This window comes from Sorex fumeus, unplaced genomic scaffold (genome assembly GCF_029834395.1).
Source record: "Sorex fumeus unplaced genomic scaffold, SorFum_2.1 ptg000072l, whole genome shotgun sequence".
NCBI classification, from domain to species: Eukaryota; Metazoa; Chordata; class Mammalia; order Eulipotyphla; family Soricidae; genus Sorex; species Sorex fumeus.
In genome coordinates, this window is record NW_026606129.1 from 63,207,307 (window position 1) to 63,226,543 (window position 19,237).

The 19,237-nt window shown below is 40.9% G+C and overlaps 1 protein-coding gene and 1 pseudogene across 3 annotated transcripts in view; one reads left to right on the plus strand and one right to left on the minus strand.

Moving 5' to 3' along the window:
* PTPRG (protein tyrosine phosphatase receptor type G) overlaps window positions 1-19,237 on the plus strand; it is an 822,933-nt gene that overhangs the window by 779,165 nt on the left and 24,531 nt on the right. For all 3 annotated transcript variants that reach the window (XM_056129040.1, XM_056129043.1, XM_056129042.1), the window contains 7 exons: window positions 4,392-4,488; window positions 13,570-13,652; window positions 13,842-13,976; window positions 14,961-15,095; window positions 16,131-16,303; window positions 17,948-18,083; window positions 18,712-18,858. In XM_056129040.1, the coding sequence (XP_055985015.1) occupies window positions 4,392-4,488; window positions 13,570-13,652; window positions 13,842-13,976; window positions 14,961-15,095; window positions 16,131-16,303; window positions 17,948-18,083; window positions 18,712-18,858 (906 nt within the window). The remainder of the gene's footprint in view (window positions 1-4,391; window positions 4,489-13,569; window positions 13,653-13,841; window positions 13,977-14,960; window positions 15,096-16,130; window positions 16,304-17,947; window positions 18,084-18,711; window positions 18,859-19,237) is intronic.
* Window positions 7,030-9,988, minus strand: LOC130037406 (charged multivesicular body protein 1a-like; annotated as a pseudogene).

Genomic DNA, 19,237 nt, shown 5'->3' on the forward strand with positions numbered 1-19,237 from the left:
ATCCTCTAGAGAACAGAATTTGATCAGGATGATCAAATGCAACTCCAGTGTCTCAATTATTTATGATTTGAGACCCCAGTGCTATTCATCACAGCTGGTTTTGACACCATTTAATTATTCAAAATAATCGGCTACACCTCTGTAAACTTGATCTGACTTAAAATGGGCTTTGCTGCATCAGGATCATGCCTGTTAACAAATCCTGGTCATCTGCATCCTATTTCTATTTTGTAAGAAATACCGTGGCTAGAAGCTTTTGTTGGCCCGCGTTGAACTTTATAGCTTAAGCATTATTAGCTGGTAGTTCTGGCAGTGGAGGGTGGAGAGGCAGGGAAGGGGGAGGCATTGTTCTAATTTTGTCCCTTCCCATCTCTCCTGGTTTGAAAGGTTTCAAATTAGAGCTATTCAGATGGATGAATAGCCTTTTTTCCCCTAAAATAACAGTAAAGCAGTAACATAAAGGGGGCAATAAGATAATAGAATAGTTTCCTAATATGCTGACATTTTCTAATTTAGGGAAAATGGGAAGCATTATAAAATAGTGGTGTTAATTCTTTTTGGTGACTCTGCTGAGAGAAAAAAAATAACTGGTAACAGGTTACTACATTTTTAAGACTTTCATAGAGAGTAATAGGTTATCTAAGGAAGTTCAGGAAAAGAGATTTTGTATTAATTTTAAAAAGAACTGAAGAGGCCAGATAGTACAGCGGGTAAGATGCTAGCCTTGCATGTGGCTGACCTGAGGTATATCCCCAGCCCCCTATTTGGACCCAAATTCCTGCCATGGGTAGTAGAGCCAGGAGTAAGCCCTGAGCCCTGCTGTTGTGGCTCAGAAACAAACAGAAAGAACTGATGAAGTCACACCCACTCTAGCTGGCCTATTTGCCTCTACCTTTTGCTTTGTGAGGCTAAGTAAACTAAAAGATTTCTAGATGTAATTTTTTTGTGTTGGATTGTTCGGCTTAATGGCCAGACAGTAGATCTCGATGTACTTTTGAATCACCTCCATCATCAGTGACTCCAGGCAGGAAGCGAGCGGTTCAGGCTGCTACACTTTTTCCACCTGTGACCTCTTCTTGCCCAACAAATTTTTATGTGACCACAAAATATATAAAATGAACAAGTCAAACATCTACTGACGACCATAAATTTATTTTAAAACAAATTTTTTATAACGGTAACCTCGTACCGAATTTGGGATCACCCCCATAGTTTAAGAAGTTATGAGTTAATCTAGGCCATCTCCCAAGAATTCTGAGTATAACAAATTTTGTGCCTTTCTTTTTTGAGTCTTTGTAACTGTTTGCTTTTAAACTGGTGGGTTTTTTTTCATGACTATGTGTTTATTGATACGCACAATGTTCAAATTGAGAATTCCAACTTATAGACAGGAAAACCCAAACAAGCTTATGTCCTCAACTGTTTGTCAGTGTTGAGTAGATGACTGACTCTGCACACCCTATTGGCTAGCAGTACCTTAAAGGGTTTTTATACCTATTAAAAGCACATTACCTTTGAAATGAAATGCCAGTTCTGATGGAGAAAAGCCACTCCAGGATCAAATGATATTATCAGCATCTAAATGAACCAAGCAGTTCTGCAAGGAATTACAGATGACATTATTATCTACAAGACAAAATTAGAAGGCCTTAGGCAAAGCCCCTGGGTTCCAATAAAATCAGATTTAACATTATTTATGACTATTCTTTGTTTTCCTGTCATTCATATAATTGGAAAAGTGAAATAAAGGCAAATGGATCATATCAGACCAAGGGCTTTAGATAACAAAGAGTTTGATTTGCCATATTGAATGACTGCTTTAAACAGTGCAGACAGCTACTCCCACAGACTCTTGCTTGGTTGCATTATTTTATTACAGAGGGCCAACCTTGGTCCATAACTAGTGTGATCACAGCCATGCAACACGGAGAAAAGTAATAAAGTGAACACCACACTGAAGTATTATAAAGCCGAGTACATGTCATGGATATGACCTTCAAAAACCAAGAAATAAAAGGGTGTTAACTTATTTCAGGGATTGGTGTGTGGATTGATGTTTTCCAGAATACAAAGCCATTTTCACATATTTTATGCTCCTGAAACTTTTTAAGGGCACATATGCATTAGGCTTTTGAGTTCTTCTTAAAAGTACCCACCCTGGAAAATGGGCACTGGTGGAGGGATGGGTATCTGATCATTGTATAATTGAAACCAAAGCACAAAAAATTGTAAATCTACAACTTTAAAAAAAAATAAAATAAAATAAAGGGAAAAAAAAGTACCCACCCAAATGTTCTGAGTTTTGCTCATGTTCTTATCACTGTTGTCAAACATACATAGTGCTTATACTTTGTTCTCATTTTAGAGAAAAGAGTCAATGGCAACATTAAGTTCCCTTAAAGCAGCATTTTCCAATTCATAGCTTATACACTAATTTGTAATAGAATGGAAAATAGGATTGGAGAGATAATACATCAGATAGAGATAATGCATCAGATAAGGTCCTTATCTTGCATGTGGCCATCCTGGGTTCCATCCCTGGCAATGCCTATGATCTCCCAAGCACTACAAGGAGAATCCCTAAGTGCAGAGCCAGGAGTCAGCCCTGAGCACTGCCAGGTATGGCCCAATCCTTTACTCCATTAAAAAAGAAAAGAAAAGAAAATATCAGACTTTATCATATTTAAAAAGAAGAAACACACTTCTTCCAGAAATGTTTATTGTAATAATGGCTATAGTGGCATTTTTATTCTTTGTGTGTGACTCTTGTATTTATGCTTCAAATTCTTTGATTACAACAAGTACCTAGTTGAAGAGGATTGGGGAAAGTCCTAGCTGGGAAGTACTTGGTGACTATAAAATAAAACTAGTTCCTTGTTTTCCTCCTCCCTAATGTAAATGCTCTGCAGACATCCATAGTCACGTTGCAACTCCTTTGTGGAACAATCCTGCATGATTCTCAACTCTGTTACATCTGTTCCATGTAAAACATTTCTCCTGTTAATTTTGTGTCACTTTGCTTCTGCTCTTGGTAGCAGCTGTGCACTGCTAATGACTTCCCTTATTAGTTAACTGCAGTACTTTCTTGGGTTTAAAGCACACACTGTAGAAAAATTTGGCTTTTCAGCAACCTTATGCTGAGAAATGGATGATGTTTATATCCAGGCAGAGGTAGCCAGAAAAAGTTGCATCTTTCATTGTTGTTTTTCTAAAGAAGGATCATTTGAATAAACTCCAACTGACGGATAATTCTTCAGGTTCTACATTCCTGTGCCACATGTGACAATTAGTTGAGCTATATATCAGTGTCGTTTCAGGAGTCTTCATAGTCTGGTGCCTGATCTGAAACAAGGCTAGAATGCTTTATAGGCATATTGTAAATCATGGTGGAAATATACTACTTCCTGGAATATTCCTGCTCATCCTTAAGACTTGAGCGAACCATCTCCTGTCTGAAGTCTTCCTCTGCTCCACTAGGCTCCCATCAGTTACCTCAGTTCTCATTCCCGTTAATCACATTTAACTGTCATCTACTTGCATACTTTCCTCATTCATCAGACTGTGATATATTACCAAAAAAAAGGCACTGTTTCATAATCACCAGGCCTGGTTGGAAATCTGGACTAAAGTAGATGATTAATGAAATGGAATCCTATTATTTACTTCACATCTTTCACACATTTGCTAGCAATATGCCAGTGATTATATCTGAAGTTGACTTGGGAGGTAATGATGACTGTGGAGAGGGAGTGTAAATGCTTAATGTCTTTATGTGTGCATATAGTTCCTATTTTTTGCAACCTTGTTTTCTAAAATCATATAAATCTTTGTTTTCGGGCCATACCCCATAGTGCTCAAGGAGCTATGTGGTGCCCGGGATCACTCACATTCAAAGCTTGTGCTCCAGCCTTTTGAGGCCAACCACACATACTAGGGGAAAAGGGAGCTCAGATAAAGAGGGGAGCACCAAATAAAGGTGTTGGGAGAATCCTCCCAGGATGGGAGAAGCATGCTGAAAGTAGACTAAAGACCAAACAGTATTGCCACTCAATGCCTCTTTTGCAAACCACAACACACAAAAGGAGAGAGAGAGAGAGAGAACAAAAGGGAATGCCCTGCCACAGAGGCAAGTTGGGATGGGGTTGGGAGGGATACTGGGATCCGTGGTGGTGGGAAATGGGCACTGGTGGAGGGATGGGTGTTTGATCATTGTATAATTGAAACCCAAGCACAAAAATGTGTAAGTCTGCAACTGCACCTCATGATGTCTCACTATTAAAACATTTTATAATAAAAATAAAATTTAAAAAAACAAAGCTTGTGCTTCAGCCTTTTGAGCTTTACCTGGCCCCTAAATTCTTTGTAATGTTGCTGCTTGTTTTCTTCACTAGGAAGTCCAACGCTGTACAGCTGATATGAACATCACGGCAGAACATTCCAATCATCCAGATAACAAGCACAAAAACAGATACATCAACATTTTAGCATGTGAGTAACAAACTTCTCTCATTCTTCAACCAGAAAGTGAAAATTATGCCATGTATAACCTAAAATCCAATCAGAATGAGGATGTCAAGAAAGAATTATACCTAGAAGTTAACCTTTCATTAGCCAGTCTGCCCCCCTTTCTTATTCACAAATTTATTGGATCTCAGCTTAATAATAAGGTGATTGGAAGGAAATGTTCTGAGTGTCACTGAAACACATCACGTGGTTTCATGTCAGATACTGAGAAGCAGAACTTGAAGGTCACCTGACTATATTAACATTGTTTTTCACTGGTAAGGGCTGAGTTGGGGGAGGGAGTTTCTTTAGTTGTGGGGGTTGTGTTATTTCTGTTTGTTACTTGGGGCATACCCACTAGTGCTCAAGAGGCCATGCAGTGTTGGGAATCAAACATGGGGCTCTAGCATGTAAAGCATGTCCTCCAGCCCTTTGAATCATCTCCAGAGCCTGCGAGCTTTATCCAGTATAAACAGAAATACTAAGAATTGAGAAAGTAAACTGAGTTTAAAAGCAATCTTTCTAAAACTAGAAAATCTGTTCCTTCCTTAGATGAAGGATCTCCTATCCTTGCATTCATGTCCTTAGTTCTGTCCAACATAATCCCAAGGTCACAAGTATGATGAAAGTGGAAATGCTTCCATGCTAGTGCTGGATTGGCTCATGGGAGTGATTGCCGGTGCTTTCTAGATCAGAAGCCACAGTTAATCTGGCTGTACAAATGGGGTACACTGGGGGCTGGTCAGCCTGGTGCCCACCCAAACAGAGCCCCCTGGCAGCCACTTGATCCCACAATGTAAAATTGTTGCCATGTCTCCAGCTGCACACCACCGTCCTGGGATGGACCTCATGGAGATATTAACCTGCTGAAAATCTGGGTATGAGGGTTTTGTGAATGAAATCTCCAGAATTTTTTGGATTTGGGATGGGCTACCTCTCCCCACTTCTCTATACTTTTGAAAGCAGTAGCAGTCACTGCCATCAACCAACTCCAGCACTACCACAGAAGCTCTTCCACTGGCCACAACTCAAAGCCACCACAGTTGCAAACCATAATGAGAGAGAGAGAAAAGGAGGGGAAGGGGAAGGCCCACCACAGAGGCAGACACTGGGTGGGGTGGAGGTGAGGATTGGGGGATGGTAAGAGGAGGTAGGAGGCAAACTGGGGGCACTGGTGGTGGGAAATGTACACTGGTGGAGGGAGGTGTTGGAACGTTGTATGACTGAAACCCAATCATGAATAGCTTTGTGATGGCCTGTTTCATGGTGATTCAATTTTAAAAATGTTCTAAAATTAGAAAGCGGTAATAGGTTTGCAACTCTCTGATTACACTAAAACCACTGAAATTTAAATAAGCTTTAAATTGGTGAATTTTAAGTGCTATAGGAATATCTCACCAAGATTTTATTTTAAAAAGCTTGATTGTAGTATTTAAATGTGGGTGACTTAATTGAATGCACTATTGTATATATTCCATGTCATACAATATCACTTAGCATACTGTCAGGAAACATTGGCATACTGAAAATATTGCAGCATATTGTTGTCTGTCCCAATGTCTCTATAAAGTAGTGTTCTGGTCTCAGAACTAGTCTATGTTTTGGGTTTTTTTTTTTAATTTTCAGGAACAATTCGTTTATGTACAAGAGCATTTCAGGACAAGGGGCAGCTCTGCTGCCTTTTACAAAGCCTCCATCCACACCACCCCTCCTTGAGCACGGACTCCAGGACACTCAGCCCATTGGGGCCCAAGAGTCTGAAAGGCTGCCTGCCCCCGTCTACATGACACAATCATGTCCACATGACACGGCTGCCTCAGCTGTTCACCAGAGCAGACTGGAAAATCATAGCCTCTTACAGTGGTCTCACTGGCAGAGGGGGTCTGCTGGACTTGTAGCAGGCTTCGGCCTGGCTTATCCCATTGGTCTGAGTACCTAGCATGGAGCTGGTGCTCAGCTCAGGGCCCTGCCTGGTGCCAGCTCCTTCCATTTTGGTAAAAAGAAAACCCAAAGAGAAACCATGAAAACAGTGAGAGGATAGTAAACACAAGGGACTTCAAGAGAGGCACGGGGCAGGCTATCCTAGGAGGGCGTCTGGGGACAATCACTGGGTCCCAACAACTCTTGATGATCGTGGTCAGGGGGCATCCACTCTCTACAGTGATAGGACCCCACTAAGGACTGGGCACCCAGAGGGCATTGGAGGAGCAGGTAGAGGTCCACGGTTGAAGTATGCGGGGTTAGCAGGGTCTGCTGGATGTAGGAACATAGGTTGGGAGGCGGTTGATTGCCCAGACCCTTCTTGGGCCCTCCCATTTTGTCCCTGGTGGCCTCCCCAGACCACTGAGGAGAGGCCTCTGGGGATCTGGAAAGGGATAGTCCTAACCCCCACGGAAGCACAATGCACACACTTGGATCTACAGGCGTCTGTTGGCCAGCTCCTGTTCACGCCTGGGGGATCAGGGGACGGGGTGTCTGTGCGTCCACAGCTGACTGGCTCAGAGACATGGGAATTACCCAGAGACATCAGAAGTTTGTGTAGTCACAGTGACAGGTGCCCAGTGTGGGCACACAGCAAGGCTCCAGGCTGACAGGTGGGTGGCGATCCAAGAGGCCATGGTCAGCAGAAAGGCAGGTGCGACCGCCCTCCTCCCCTCCAGGTGGAGGGACGCCTAGTTCCTCAGGGCGGCCGGCCAGCCTCCTTGACAGCTGGTCCTCCTGGCTAGGCACGCCCATGGCTGAGGCACACTCAGGCAGCTGCCTCAGCTGGTCTAGGACCTCGAGGCCGTTCTCCTCAGCGATCTGCATAATGAGGCTGTCCACTTGCTCCTGTGGTGTGGTCAGTGTGGTGACCGAGCTCATGGAGTCTTCCGTCACCGAAGTGTGCACATTCAAGTTCTGCCCCTACTGTTCAAAACCTGTCCATCACCGCAGAGACCTTCTGCAGGTCCATGGCACTCAGGGCCCCGTCCAGGGCTTTGGTTCCCCACTTCATGGTCACAGCTGTCTGCACTTTGGAGGCCCCAACATCCACTTAGGATGCATCCACTTAGGATGCTTTGTGGGCCAGGTTACGCCTTTGTTATTCTTGAGGATGGCATTCTCAGCATACACTCACACACATACTTCTGCTGCAGGGCCTGCTTCATTTTTGCCTGTTCAGCCTTGGAGTCCTTCTCCACCTTCTCTGCCAGCTTCTCTACTTAAAACTTTAACTGAAAAAGGAGAATGCTGCTGAGCCAAGTACATGGGAGTTTCTAGTTAGATCCCTGAAATCAGATGGTCCCTGGCTCCCTAAGCAACAGCAGGAGTGACTCCTGAATCCAGAGATGGGGCAGCCCCAAAGCACTGACAGATGTGTCCCAGCCACCCCACATAAAAATACTGCTACTGGGGCTGGAGCGATAGCACAACGGGTAGGGCGTTTGCCTTGCACGCGGCCGACCCGGGTTTGATTCCCAGCATCCCATATGGTCCCCCAGCACCTCCAGGAGTAATTTCTGAGTGCAGAGCCAGGAGTAACCCTTGTGCTTCGTTGGGTGTGACCCAAAAAAACAAACAAAAAAATACTACTACTGTGAAAATTTGTGTACAGGTTCTATGTGAACCTACATTTCCAGTTTCTTTTACATACTTTGCCATAACTAGGTAATATGGTAATTACATGTTTAGCATTTTGTGAAGCTACTGAACCCTTTTAAATTGCCTAGAGCATTTTACGTTCCCACCTGCAATATCTGAAGGTTCAGTGTCTCCACATTCTCGCCCATACTTGTTACTTTATGTTTCTGATATTAACAGTCTTAATGGGTGTGAAGTGTCATCTCATTATAGTTTTGATTTGGATTTCCCTAATGGTTAGCAGCATTGAACATCTCTTCATGTAGTTATCAGCTGTTTGTATGTCATCTTCAGAGAAATGACTATTCAAATCTTTTGTTCAGTTTTTAATTACGTTTTTGTTAGTGACTTGTAAGCACTGTTTATACATTCTAATACAGGTTCTTTACCCGATACATAATTTCCATATATTTTCCTGTGTTTTTTTTTAAATATAGGAGTACCACTATTTATTCAGCCATTCATTAAGCTGATTGAATTAGGCATGAACTCCACATTAATTTTCTTAATTGAATCACCGTGAGATAGTTATAAAGCTTTCATGTTCAATATTCAGCTGTACAATGATCAAACACCCATCCTCCATCAGTGTACACTTTCCACCACCAGTGTCCCCAGTATATACCCCCTGCCATCCCAATCCTCCATGGCAGGCAGTTTCCCCAACACTCTCTACTTTAGGGCATTATGATTTGCTCAAATTTTCCCACAACCATTTAAGCCTGCCTGCCAGGGGCAGATGCTAGATCATTTATTGTCCATTCCTCATTTTGAATATCTTGGGTGCCACGGCTGCGTGCTTCTGGAATCCTAGATTGTAAATAGTTGGGTTCCAGAGACATTTCTGTAGGGTACTAAACCACTTTGTGATTCAATTAGGCATCTCTAGACCAGGGCTGAGATGGTGCCCAAAGGTACATTGCGGGCATGACAGCCAGGCCAATGAGCGATGGGGAGCCAGGGAGGGAAAGCCTAACACCTCTGCCACCATGTGGCATGGAGATTTAGTCCTGGAACCCGCATACCTGGGCCTTGCTTGTGGAAGCTGTTGGTCGCCAGGATTCCATCTGGAGTAGGTGGGGAGACTGTGTCTGCTCCATCTGGGGTGCCCCGGTGAAATTGGCTTGGTATGGGGCCCAGAGAGATCTCCAGTTCTGTGATGTCTTCCAGAACTCGCTGCTGTGTCTCTGGATTTTTATCTCTTTCGAGATTTATGGGTCTCTGAAGCAAGGCCAGTAATAGAGTTTACAGGGTGGCACTGGAATTGGTTTGTGGACTGCCAGTGCTTCCATGTGTATTATTGGAAAGTGGGGGGAAGTAGCCCACCCCAACTCTGTGAAAGCCTGGAGATTTCAGTCACAAAACCCACATACCCAAATTTTCAGCAGATTATACCTTGGTGAGGTCTGACCTAAGACGGTTGAGTCAGGCCAGGGGTATGGTGGCAATTTTGGATTGTGGAAGCAAGCAGCTGCTGGGGGCTCTGTTTGGGTAGGCACAGGCCAATCTGCACCCATCCGATTTACCCCAGTCTGTCAGCCATGCGCAGGTCCAAGATTAACTGTAGTTTTTGGTCTCTTTTGAGATTTTTTTTTATGGGTCTCTGAAATAAGGCCAATAAATGAGCTTGTATAGCTGAGCTGGAGGTGGTTTGTGGGCATGGCTCCCACATACCTAACTTTTGGCCACTTAATTTCTTGGTAAACTTGGTTCCAAGTTGTTGGGGTTCGGCCAAAGGCACAGCGGCAATTTTGGGGTGTCAGAAAGCCTGAAGGCACCATCAGGCTGCTGATGCACTCACCCTGCAGGTAGAGGTTTACCTGTTGGTGGCATCATACCTCACATTTTCACTTCTTGATGACATCCTTTGAAACATGAGTTTTTCAAGCTGTTTGCTGATGAAAGGCATTTGCTTTTGTTACCTGTATTTTTATATCATATATAAGTAACCTTTACTCAATTTAAGATCATGAAATATTATACCTATGTGTCAAAATAGATTCATTTTAGCACTTACATGTAGATCACTGGTACATTTTGAGCTACTTTTGTGTATGTTGTGAGTTGAGGCTCCAACTTCACATTTGGCATGTTTATATTATTTTTTTCAGCATGATTTCTTGAAAATCCTTCTCTTTTGGTAGGAGGCCTCTGGTGGTCAGTCCTTGGTGTTCCCTGAGATAAAAGCAGGGGCTCCCACATGCAAAACATGCATTCTAGCCCTTTGACCATCTCCCTGAAAGTAATTACTTGCCCCCACTGAATTCAGCCCTTATTGAAAAATCAACTGAGTAAAAGTTTTTTTCTGGATCATTGGTTCTGTTAATATATACATACCTTAATATATACATCTAACTTTATGGTATATATGAATGTTTATACTATATGAATGTTTCAAAATTGGAAAGCTATAAGTCCTTCAGCTATGTTCCTTATCAAGATTTTTTGGCTTTCCTGGATCTCTTGTATTCTTATATGACTTGTAAGATCAGTTTACCTAGTACAAAAAAAAAAGAGCTAGAATTTTGATATTGATTGCCTTGAATCTGTAGATCAGTTTGCAGAGTACTGCCATTTTAGCAGTGTTCCATTCTCCAGGCCATAAAAATGGTGTCTCTGTCATTGCATTGAGATTATCTTTAGTTTCTGTAAATACTTTGGGGTGAGGGTTTTGGCCACACCCAGCAATGCTTAGAGGTTACTCCTGGATTTGCACTCAGAAATTACCCCTGGCAGTGGTCAGGGACCATATAGAATGCCAAGATTGGCCACAAGCTTGTGCCCTACCCACTGTACTATCGCTCTGGCCCATGAAACACATTTCTAAAAATTTTTTTCAGTGCTATTTTCAGTGGAATTGTTTGCTTAAAGTTACTTTCAGATTCCTGCTAGTATCAGAAAACACAATTAATTGTATTACTCTTGTATCTTGCAACCTCAGATAAACTCATTTATTAGTCCTATTATAGTTTATGATTCCTTAGGATTTCTACGTATAAGCTGTTACTTAAGAATATAGTTTTATCTCCTCCTCTAGATAAAGTTGTTAAAAAAGAAAGGAAGAAAGAAGAGAGAGTTTTCTCTCCAGTCTTTAAATAGATTGCTTTGGCCTTATTTGTTGGCCAATCCAGGCAAGTCCCATCTTGTTGTGATTTGGTTGTGAGAATTTTTCCATCCTTAAATGCCATTTTTAACGATACAATAGAAAAGTTGTGTACAAGTGTATACCTGGTGCCTGTATACATTCACATACGTCATTCCCTCCGCCACAACAACCTCCATTATAGTCAAGGAACTAGAAATAAAGTTTACTCCGTTCTCATAGTTTCAGTAAAAGTATGCGACAGCGACGAGGAAAGACACACATAGAAGCAGCTGCTGTGTTATGTGCCCAAGGCTCGTGGCATTTTGCTGGAAAATTGTCATCTCTGGTTATGTTATACATTCACAAGCGCAGATTACATGACACCCCATTTCAGAGAATTGAGTTAGTGTTTCCTCGGTCAGGTTCTGGACATATCAATTTTGTCACCTTGGTCTTTTTACTGCATTAATGCCCTTAAGGGAGTAAAGTAATATGTAAGTGTCTTGGGGCAGGCACAGTTGTTGTGTGAATGTATTAAGAAATGCAACGCAGGGAAAACCTTTTCTCAAGGCACCATCACAATTTTCTTTTTTGGGGGGGTGTCACATTGGCGATGCACAGGGGTTACTCCTGGCTCTGCATTCAGGAATTACTCCTGGCGGTGCTGGGGAACCATGTGGGATGCTGGGAATCGAACCCGGGTTAGCCACGTGCAAGGCAAACACCCTCCTTGCTGTGCTATGACTCCAACCCCACCATCACTATTTTCAAGGTATATGTAGACACCACCATGATACTCCGTCACTGATCTCACTATAGGAATCCAGTCTTTCACATTTCTAAGTCAGATATGGATCTTACAACTTGCAAAAGCATGTGTGTTTTTTTTAATTTTTAATTTAATTTTAAAAAGTAAAAATAAATCACAATGTTTGATTACATTTAATATTTGGACACCAATCCCACCACCACTACACCTTCTCACAACCGTTTTTCCACCCAAACCCCAAACATTGCCCCCAAAGCAGAACCAAAATGATAGGTTTTGAATTGCTTGTTATGAATAATCTGCTAAAAATGAAACAAAAAAGATTTTTTAGACAAAAAAGTGTGAAGATTATTAAATTTCACCCAGAAGACATTAAGCCCTTTTATAATAGATTAGTAGTATGTTGTTAAGGTTGAGCCTTTAGTGCCAATAACTGTATCTGTATAAATATATTTCCCCTTAAGAGTGGCTTCTACTTTAAACCCTATCAAATGTGGTGTGCTACTCTTGGTATACTGGTGATGTAAGTACGAAATGGCGCGGTCCAGGAATAGATTCACTCGTAGGTGAGGCTCGTACAAGTGTGTGGAGAGCGACCGTGAACATGGTGTTGGTTGAGTTCTGGAGGTTTTCAGCTGTCAGGGCTAGCTCTGTTGGGGCAGGGAAGGGCCTCACCCGCTACCCTCTAGATTGCCCACATGAAACAGCCTGGCGCGGGGTCTAGAGGCATAGCTATGGCATATCCTGTGTTCTTATTTCCTGGTCTAAGAAATAATACATAATACAGTGCTGCTACAGCATAACCATTCTGCATCCAAGTGTAAGGTAGTCCACATTCACATTAGTGAGAGGTTAGTTAGCCTTGCCTAGGCTAATCCAGTCATTGGGCTACTTTTTGAGCTAGACTTTTATAATCAGAAAATGGCTTTTGCCCTTTGTGTTCCTAGATAAGGATAATAAAATTATGATCTCATCTTTCTTTCATTTAATTTCTCATCCTAAAAATACCAACTTGCTTGGTTGCTCCACTAGATGCAGTTATCACTACCACAACACTTTTGTTCATAAGGTTAAGTGAATTCTGAAATATGATCATTCCTCAGACTCCTGCAATAAGCTCACTCTTGAATTAGCTCTGGTTTCCTTAATCACTTTGGTTGTTTGGGGAGCAAGGAGTCCTACAGCACTTAGCAATAGAATCTCCTGAAAACAGATGTTAACCTTTTAATATTTGTTTTAGTAAGGAGGAGATGAGGCAAGGGTAATCAAAAGACTTAGAACTTAATTTTAAATTATAGGATGGGGAAATTTTGAAGGACTGCACTTGTTTTACACGAGCTAATGAGGGTTCTGTTGGCATTTCTTGGGCACTTACAAATCAAAATGTAAGGTAAAAGTGAGCCTTTATTTTTGAGATGGGTTGGAAAGCTGTATCTTTGAACTTTATGTTGAAATTCTGCCATAAGGTTTTTCAGGGCACTGTGAGAGATGCCACATCACCAGTCTGCCTTGTTTTATGCTTCAGGGTGCTGCTGGTTTTTGAATTATACATTTTGTTTTTACTTTGTTTTTCCCCTTTCATTCTTTATAGATGATCACAGTAGGGTGAAGTTAAGACCTTTACCAGGAAAAGACTCTAAGCACAGCGACTACATTAATGCAAACTATGTCGATGTAAGTCAGAAATGTTTCTATAAACCTTTTTGTGATGATTGAAGAGTGTTGCAGAGACTGCCGAATGTGTTTTAATACTGCACAGAGCTCTCACTAAAAACATGGCCTATTCAATATGGAAGGCACTTGAATTATTAACTGTTCTGTGATACTGCTTTCATCTTCCTTTGTGCTGTGTCATCTTTGAAGGGTTACAACAAAGCGAAAGCCTACATTGCCACCCAGGGACCTTTAAAGTCTACGTTTGAAGATTTCTGGAGAATGATTTGGGAACAAAACACTGGAATCATTATTATGATTACGAACCTTGTGGAAAAAGGAAGAGTAAGAGCCTCTTGACTTAATATATAATCATGTATCTCCATGTTTAAAAATTGTGAAGTATTATTAAAGTATTAAAATATAAAGTACCTGCTTCAGGATAAGACTTGACCAGGTATAAAGAGCTACAGAAATTAAAAGTATTCAACCTTTGCATGTGGTCTAGTGGGACAGCTAAGCACAGGTAAAGGTGGGTAAAATGTGATGAAGGATGAAAAGGGCATTGTTGGGAAGTTCTGCAGAATGAATGGATATATCCACTAATAAGGAGATTGTAGAATACAATAGGATATTGTAAAGGGGATATTGTAGAATACAATAGAGATATATTGTAAAGGATATTGTATAATACAATAGAAATATTGTAAAGGAACTGATACTTGATGTGAGATATGAACAATGAGAAAGAACATTGCAAATATAGTAGGAAGGAAAAAAGTTACTAAAACTTTAGATTAGGAGACATGAAACCTCACTTTAACACATTCATTACTAAAACTTTTTAAAATAAATGGTTAATATATTAGAATGTATTAGATTGTACAGGGCGCTAATTTAAGACCCAGGTTCATTATTTAGAACACGCTTTTTCTTCATGTTAACTGGAGGGTTCTATTTGCCTTTGGTGACCCAAGTTTAATTTACAGTGATTACAGCTAAGTTTCCTAATTGATACTTAAGTTCCCTTTGTCATATAATCTATGCTCCTATTTTACATATTTCACAAATATACAGGCTTCTTTCTTGGGTCTCTGTAAAGCTCAGCATGTGTTGAAAGACGATCATGGATCTTAGGCCTATTTCCAAAATGATTTTGGTCCAAGTTGTCCAAAGATTACTTCTTTAGGGATGATACAGTCCCGTAAGCAATTTTGCCCTTTTTGGGTCAACTGTGTAAAGAAATTACCTTTTTTAAACAGTCACTTGAAATTACTGTATCAACAGAATTGTGTCATAAATTGCACTTGCAACTTTTCTTTTTTATAGCGAAAATGTGATCAGTATTGGCCAACCGAGAATAGTGAGGAGTATGGAAACATTATTGTCACACTGAAGAGCACAAAAGTACATGCCTGCTATACCATTCGTCGTTTTTCAGTCCGAAATACAAAAGTGAAAAAGGTAAACTCATGAAAGAGAGTGCGCGTGGTCAGATAGTTAACTAGGGGACTAGAGAACTGCTTGGTATGGAGGAACCCCAGATTTGACCCACGGGGCTGAATCTGAGCACTTCTGGGCATGGCTCTGAAATAGTGAACTGCCAGGGTGTCAGCACTGCACTGAGATTGGCCACAAATGGCCTCCATCCTCACCCTTTTAACTGGCATCAGTGTTTAGTAGGAAAGATCCTCACAAAGCACCTAATAAAATGTATCTGACCAGATTGATTAATTTCCTGAAAGTTTTAAAGCATTGCTTCCCACAGCATATTTCAAGGAATACTAATCATACAATATGCATGTAAAAATCATATTCTGCCATTGATTACAAGAAGTTAATGCTACATAATATGTATTTCCCCTGAAAATTTACAACTGGCTAGACAGTGCTAGAGGTAGTAATCCTAGAATTGTATCAACAGTTGTGGCTTTTGTTTACATTAAAAAATTAAAAACAACAAAAATATGTTTAACAGAAGACTTACATTCTAGATAATAGTCTTTAAAATTGGGCCAAACACCCCACAAGTTTGAATGTTGACTGGTTAAGGGCGTTGGGTCATCCCACACCCCTAAGTTAAGCTTTCAGAGGTCTTGGAAGGAAACATCATACCAGGTGGTTTACTTGGGGGAGATTTTCACCCAACAAAGTTAAAATATAAATAGTTTAACCACTTAAACTACATCACAAATTTCACTTATGAATATGAAATGAATTCATTGCTGATTTTAGAGATTGAGGCAGAAACTTGGAGGCTTTGTAGACAAATCACAAAATAATTTAGATGGTTCTAGATGCTACCTGATCCTACTCATCCTTGTAGGTAATCTCTTTCATGGGATGAGATGGTCACATAGAGGACATAACACAGCCGGCGAAAGTAAAGATCATAGGTTACGTGTCCCACCAAATTCATGTCATGCACTCTAGTCCTTGTATTCCTTTGTCCAAAATAGAGCCCCAATTCACAGATACATGTTTTCACCTTTTTCATAGGGTCAGAAGGGAAATCCCAAGGGTCGCCAGAATGAACGGGTGGTGATCCAGTATCACTACACACAGTGGCCTGACATGGGAGTTCCAGAGTACGCCCTCCCTGTCCTGACCTTTGTGAGGAGGTCCTCTGCAGCCCGCCTGCCAGAGATGGGTCCCGTGTTAGTGCACTGCAGGTAAGGCTGGCCTCTTCTTCCGTTTGGGATTCAGGATATGAAGTGAGCATGCCCACCCCCTCTCCACTCTTTGCTTCGGGGTTGAAGAGATAGTATAGTGGGTAGGGCTTGCATGTTGACTAAGAGGAATTTTATCCCCAGCATCCAATATGGTCCCCCAAGCCCACTAGGATTAAGCCCTGAACACCACCAGGTGTGTCCCAAATCCCCTCTTCCTGGAAAAAGAAAACAAAAACAGAAATTAAGTCTTCTACTATAACTAGAGGGCTGGAGTGATAGCAAAGCGGGTAGCACGTTTGACTTGCACATGGCCGACCCGGGTTGGATTCCTCCGTCCCTCTCAGAGAGCCCAGCGAGCTACAGCCCACCTGCACAGCAGAGCCTGGCAAGCTACCCGTGGTATATTCAGTATGCCAAAAACAGTAACAGCAAGTCTCACAATGGAGACGTTACTGGTGCCCGCTCGAGCAAATCGATGAACAACAGGAAGACAGTGCTACAGTGCTACTATAACTGGAAGTTATTCTAAAATAGGAATTTCTATAAATTTTAAGAAAGTGTCTGTGCTTCAGAGGAGGAAATTAAGTCTGCATTTGGAATGAATTCTCTACTTTTTTTTTATAACATCTATCAATAAAACCCCCACTGTAGGAATTATCAGCTGTACCAAATTTATAAAAATCTCATCTCAACCACAAATTTTCGTACTTGGGCTTGAAACCACTGCTTCAAATAACATGTATTGCATGTGTAAAAGACGTTTATTTTCAGATTTTTAGCCTGTACATACTATATTTAAAAATGCACAGGGAAGGCTTGTTTCCCTTCCTAAACTAAGTATCTTTAACCGGCTGCTAAAAAAACTGCTTTTACTTGAAATTGCATTCTTGGCTAATTTTCACTTTGATATTCAAATAGAAATTGCTTATTCCATCTTTTATGCTATATAGCTGTACAGCATTTTCTAAGCATTTCTTTAGGTTGTTCTTATCTTTTCCACAAAGAAAGCTCTTGCAGAATCTGGAACCCATAATCCGTTTAAAATCCCATGAGAATTGTGCATTTTTTGCTAACACATTTAGGAATTATTGAAATTGTCTATCAAAATGACTTAGGTTTTGTTGAAGTTGTGGAACACTTATTTGCAAATTCTTCCCAAAGAAGCTTGTACTCTAGAACTTAGCTCTGAGTACTTTTAAAAAAAAATGACTAAGAAATGTGATTCTGATATTATCCATGGTGGTGAAAAATGGGCACTGGTGGAGGAATGGGTATCTGATCATTGTATACTTGAAACCCAAGCACAAAAAATTGTAAATCTACAACTGTAAAAAAAAAAATTAAATAAAGGGGGGAAAAAAAAAAGAAAGAAATGTGATTCTGTTGTGAAAAGAGTGCTTTCAAATAAGGTAACTTGCATCTTTATGTAAGTTTTCCCCTGTTCCTCACATAAAGGTAGTCTCTGCTCCTCATTGAGACTCAAGAGGTAAGAAATGTCCTAATAAAGTTGTTAGATTCTATAGCCATGACTAGTTTGTGTTGTTCAGGCACATTATAAACATTTGGGTTGTAATTATTTTTCAATCCACAGTCTCTGACATCATAAAGCAAAAGGTACTAGTTGAGTATATTCATTTCTTCCAGTGCTGGTGTGGGCAGGACAGGCACCTATATTGTAATAGACAGCATGCTTCAACAGATAAAAGACAAAAGCACAGTTAATGTCCTGGGATTCCTGAAGCATATCAGGACACAGCGTAACTACCTCGTCCAGACTGAGGTAAGGAGTAGCTATTCCTGTTCTCATGAGATTCTACATGCTTTAACTGAAAGTCATAATATTGAGGACGCAAATTCACTCTATTAGGACTTGAAGTCACATGCAGATTTAGAACATATACTGACCATAATCTTGGGGGTCTGCTAAAGTGCTGGCCTTGCACATAGCAGACCCAGGTTCAGTTCCCTGAGCATCAGTCTGCGTGTGGCCCCCTTCCAAAAAAATTATGTTCTTTGGCTCAAGTTTTTAATACTCTATAGTCATTGAATCTGTATTTTCTTCAGTAAGCACTTACAAAGAAGTTGCAGTTGTATTTGATGATTTGGGGACCTAAAACATGCTGTTTAACCTCAAAAGTTTAAGTGAATGGTTCTTAAGCCCTTCACTGAATATACATCACTCACTTGCTCTATCCCTAGAATAAATTAAAAAGAATAAGCAACAAAATACTGAAGCAAATCCCCCAGCTGAACTCTTTGCAGGACGTCACATCTACATTGGGGAGTGGGGGAGGGGGCAGCAGGAAGGCCCTTACAGGGAGAGGTAATGAAAGGAATACTTTAGGAAGGATGGATTGGTTACCCTCTAAGAACTCTCCTTGACTAACTACCAGTATCATCCCTTTCAGGAGCAGTACATTTTCATCCATGATGCCTTGTTGGAAGCCATTCTTGGAAAGGAGACCGAAGTATCTTCCAATCAGCTACATAGCTATGTTAACAGCATTCTCATACCAGGTGTAGGAGGAAAGACAAGACTGGAAAAACAATTTAAGGTTGTTCTTTGTATAATTGTCTTTGCCAACAAAACAGGGAAGGTGTTACTGATAAAAAGAAATCTCCATGAAAGCTGGAGAGATAGTGCGGCCAATAAGAAAATTAACTCGCTCATGTGGGATTTGATCCCTGGCACACCATATGGTCTCCAAGCAGTGCCCCTCATTCCTCACCAAAGAAAACATAATACATCTAACGTGTATTTAGGTAATTCTTAAGATCTGAAAAATCCCAAAGGAATTAATTTAAACGCTTGTCATTTTTAAACACTAAGTACTTCTCTATTTTCTATTTTTCTTTTATGCAGTGATGGAAATGAGATTAATCTGTGCTGTTTGTTTTTATGGTACAATTTTCCACAAGCTCTGAAACTTCATT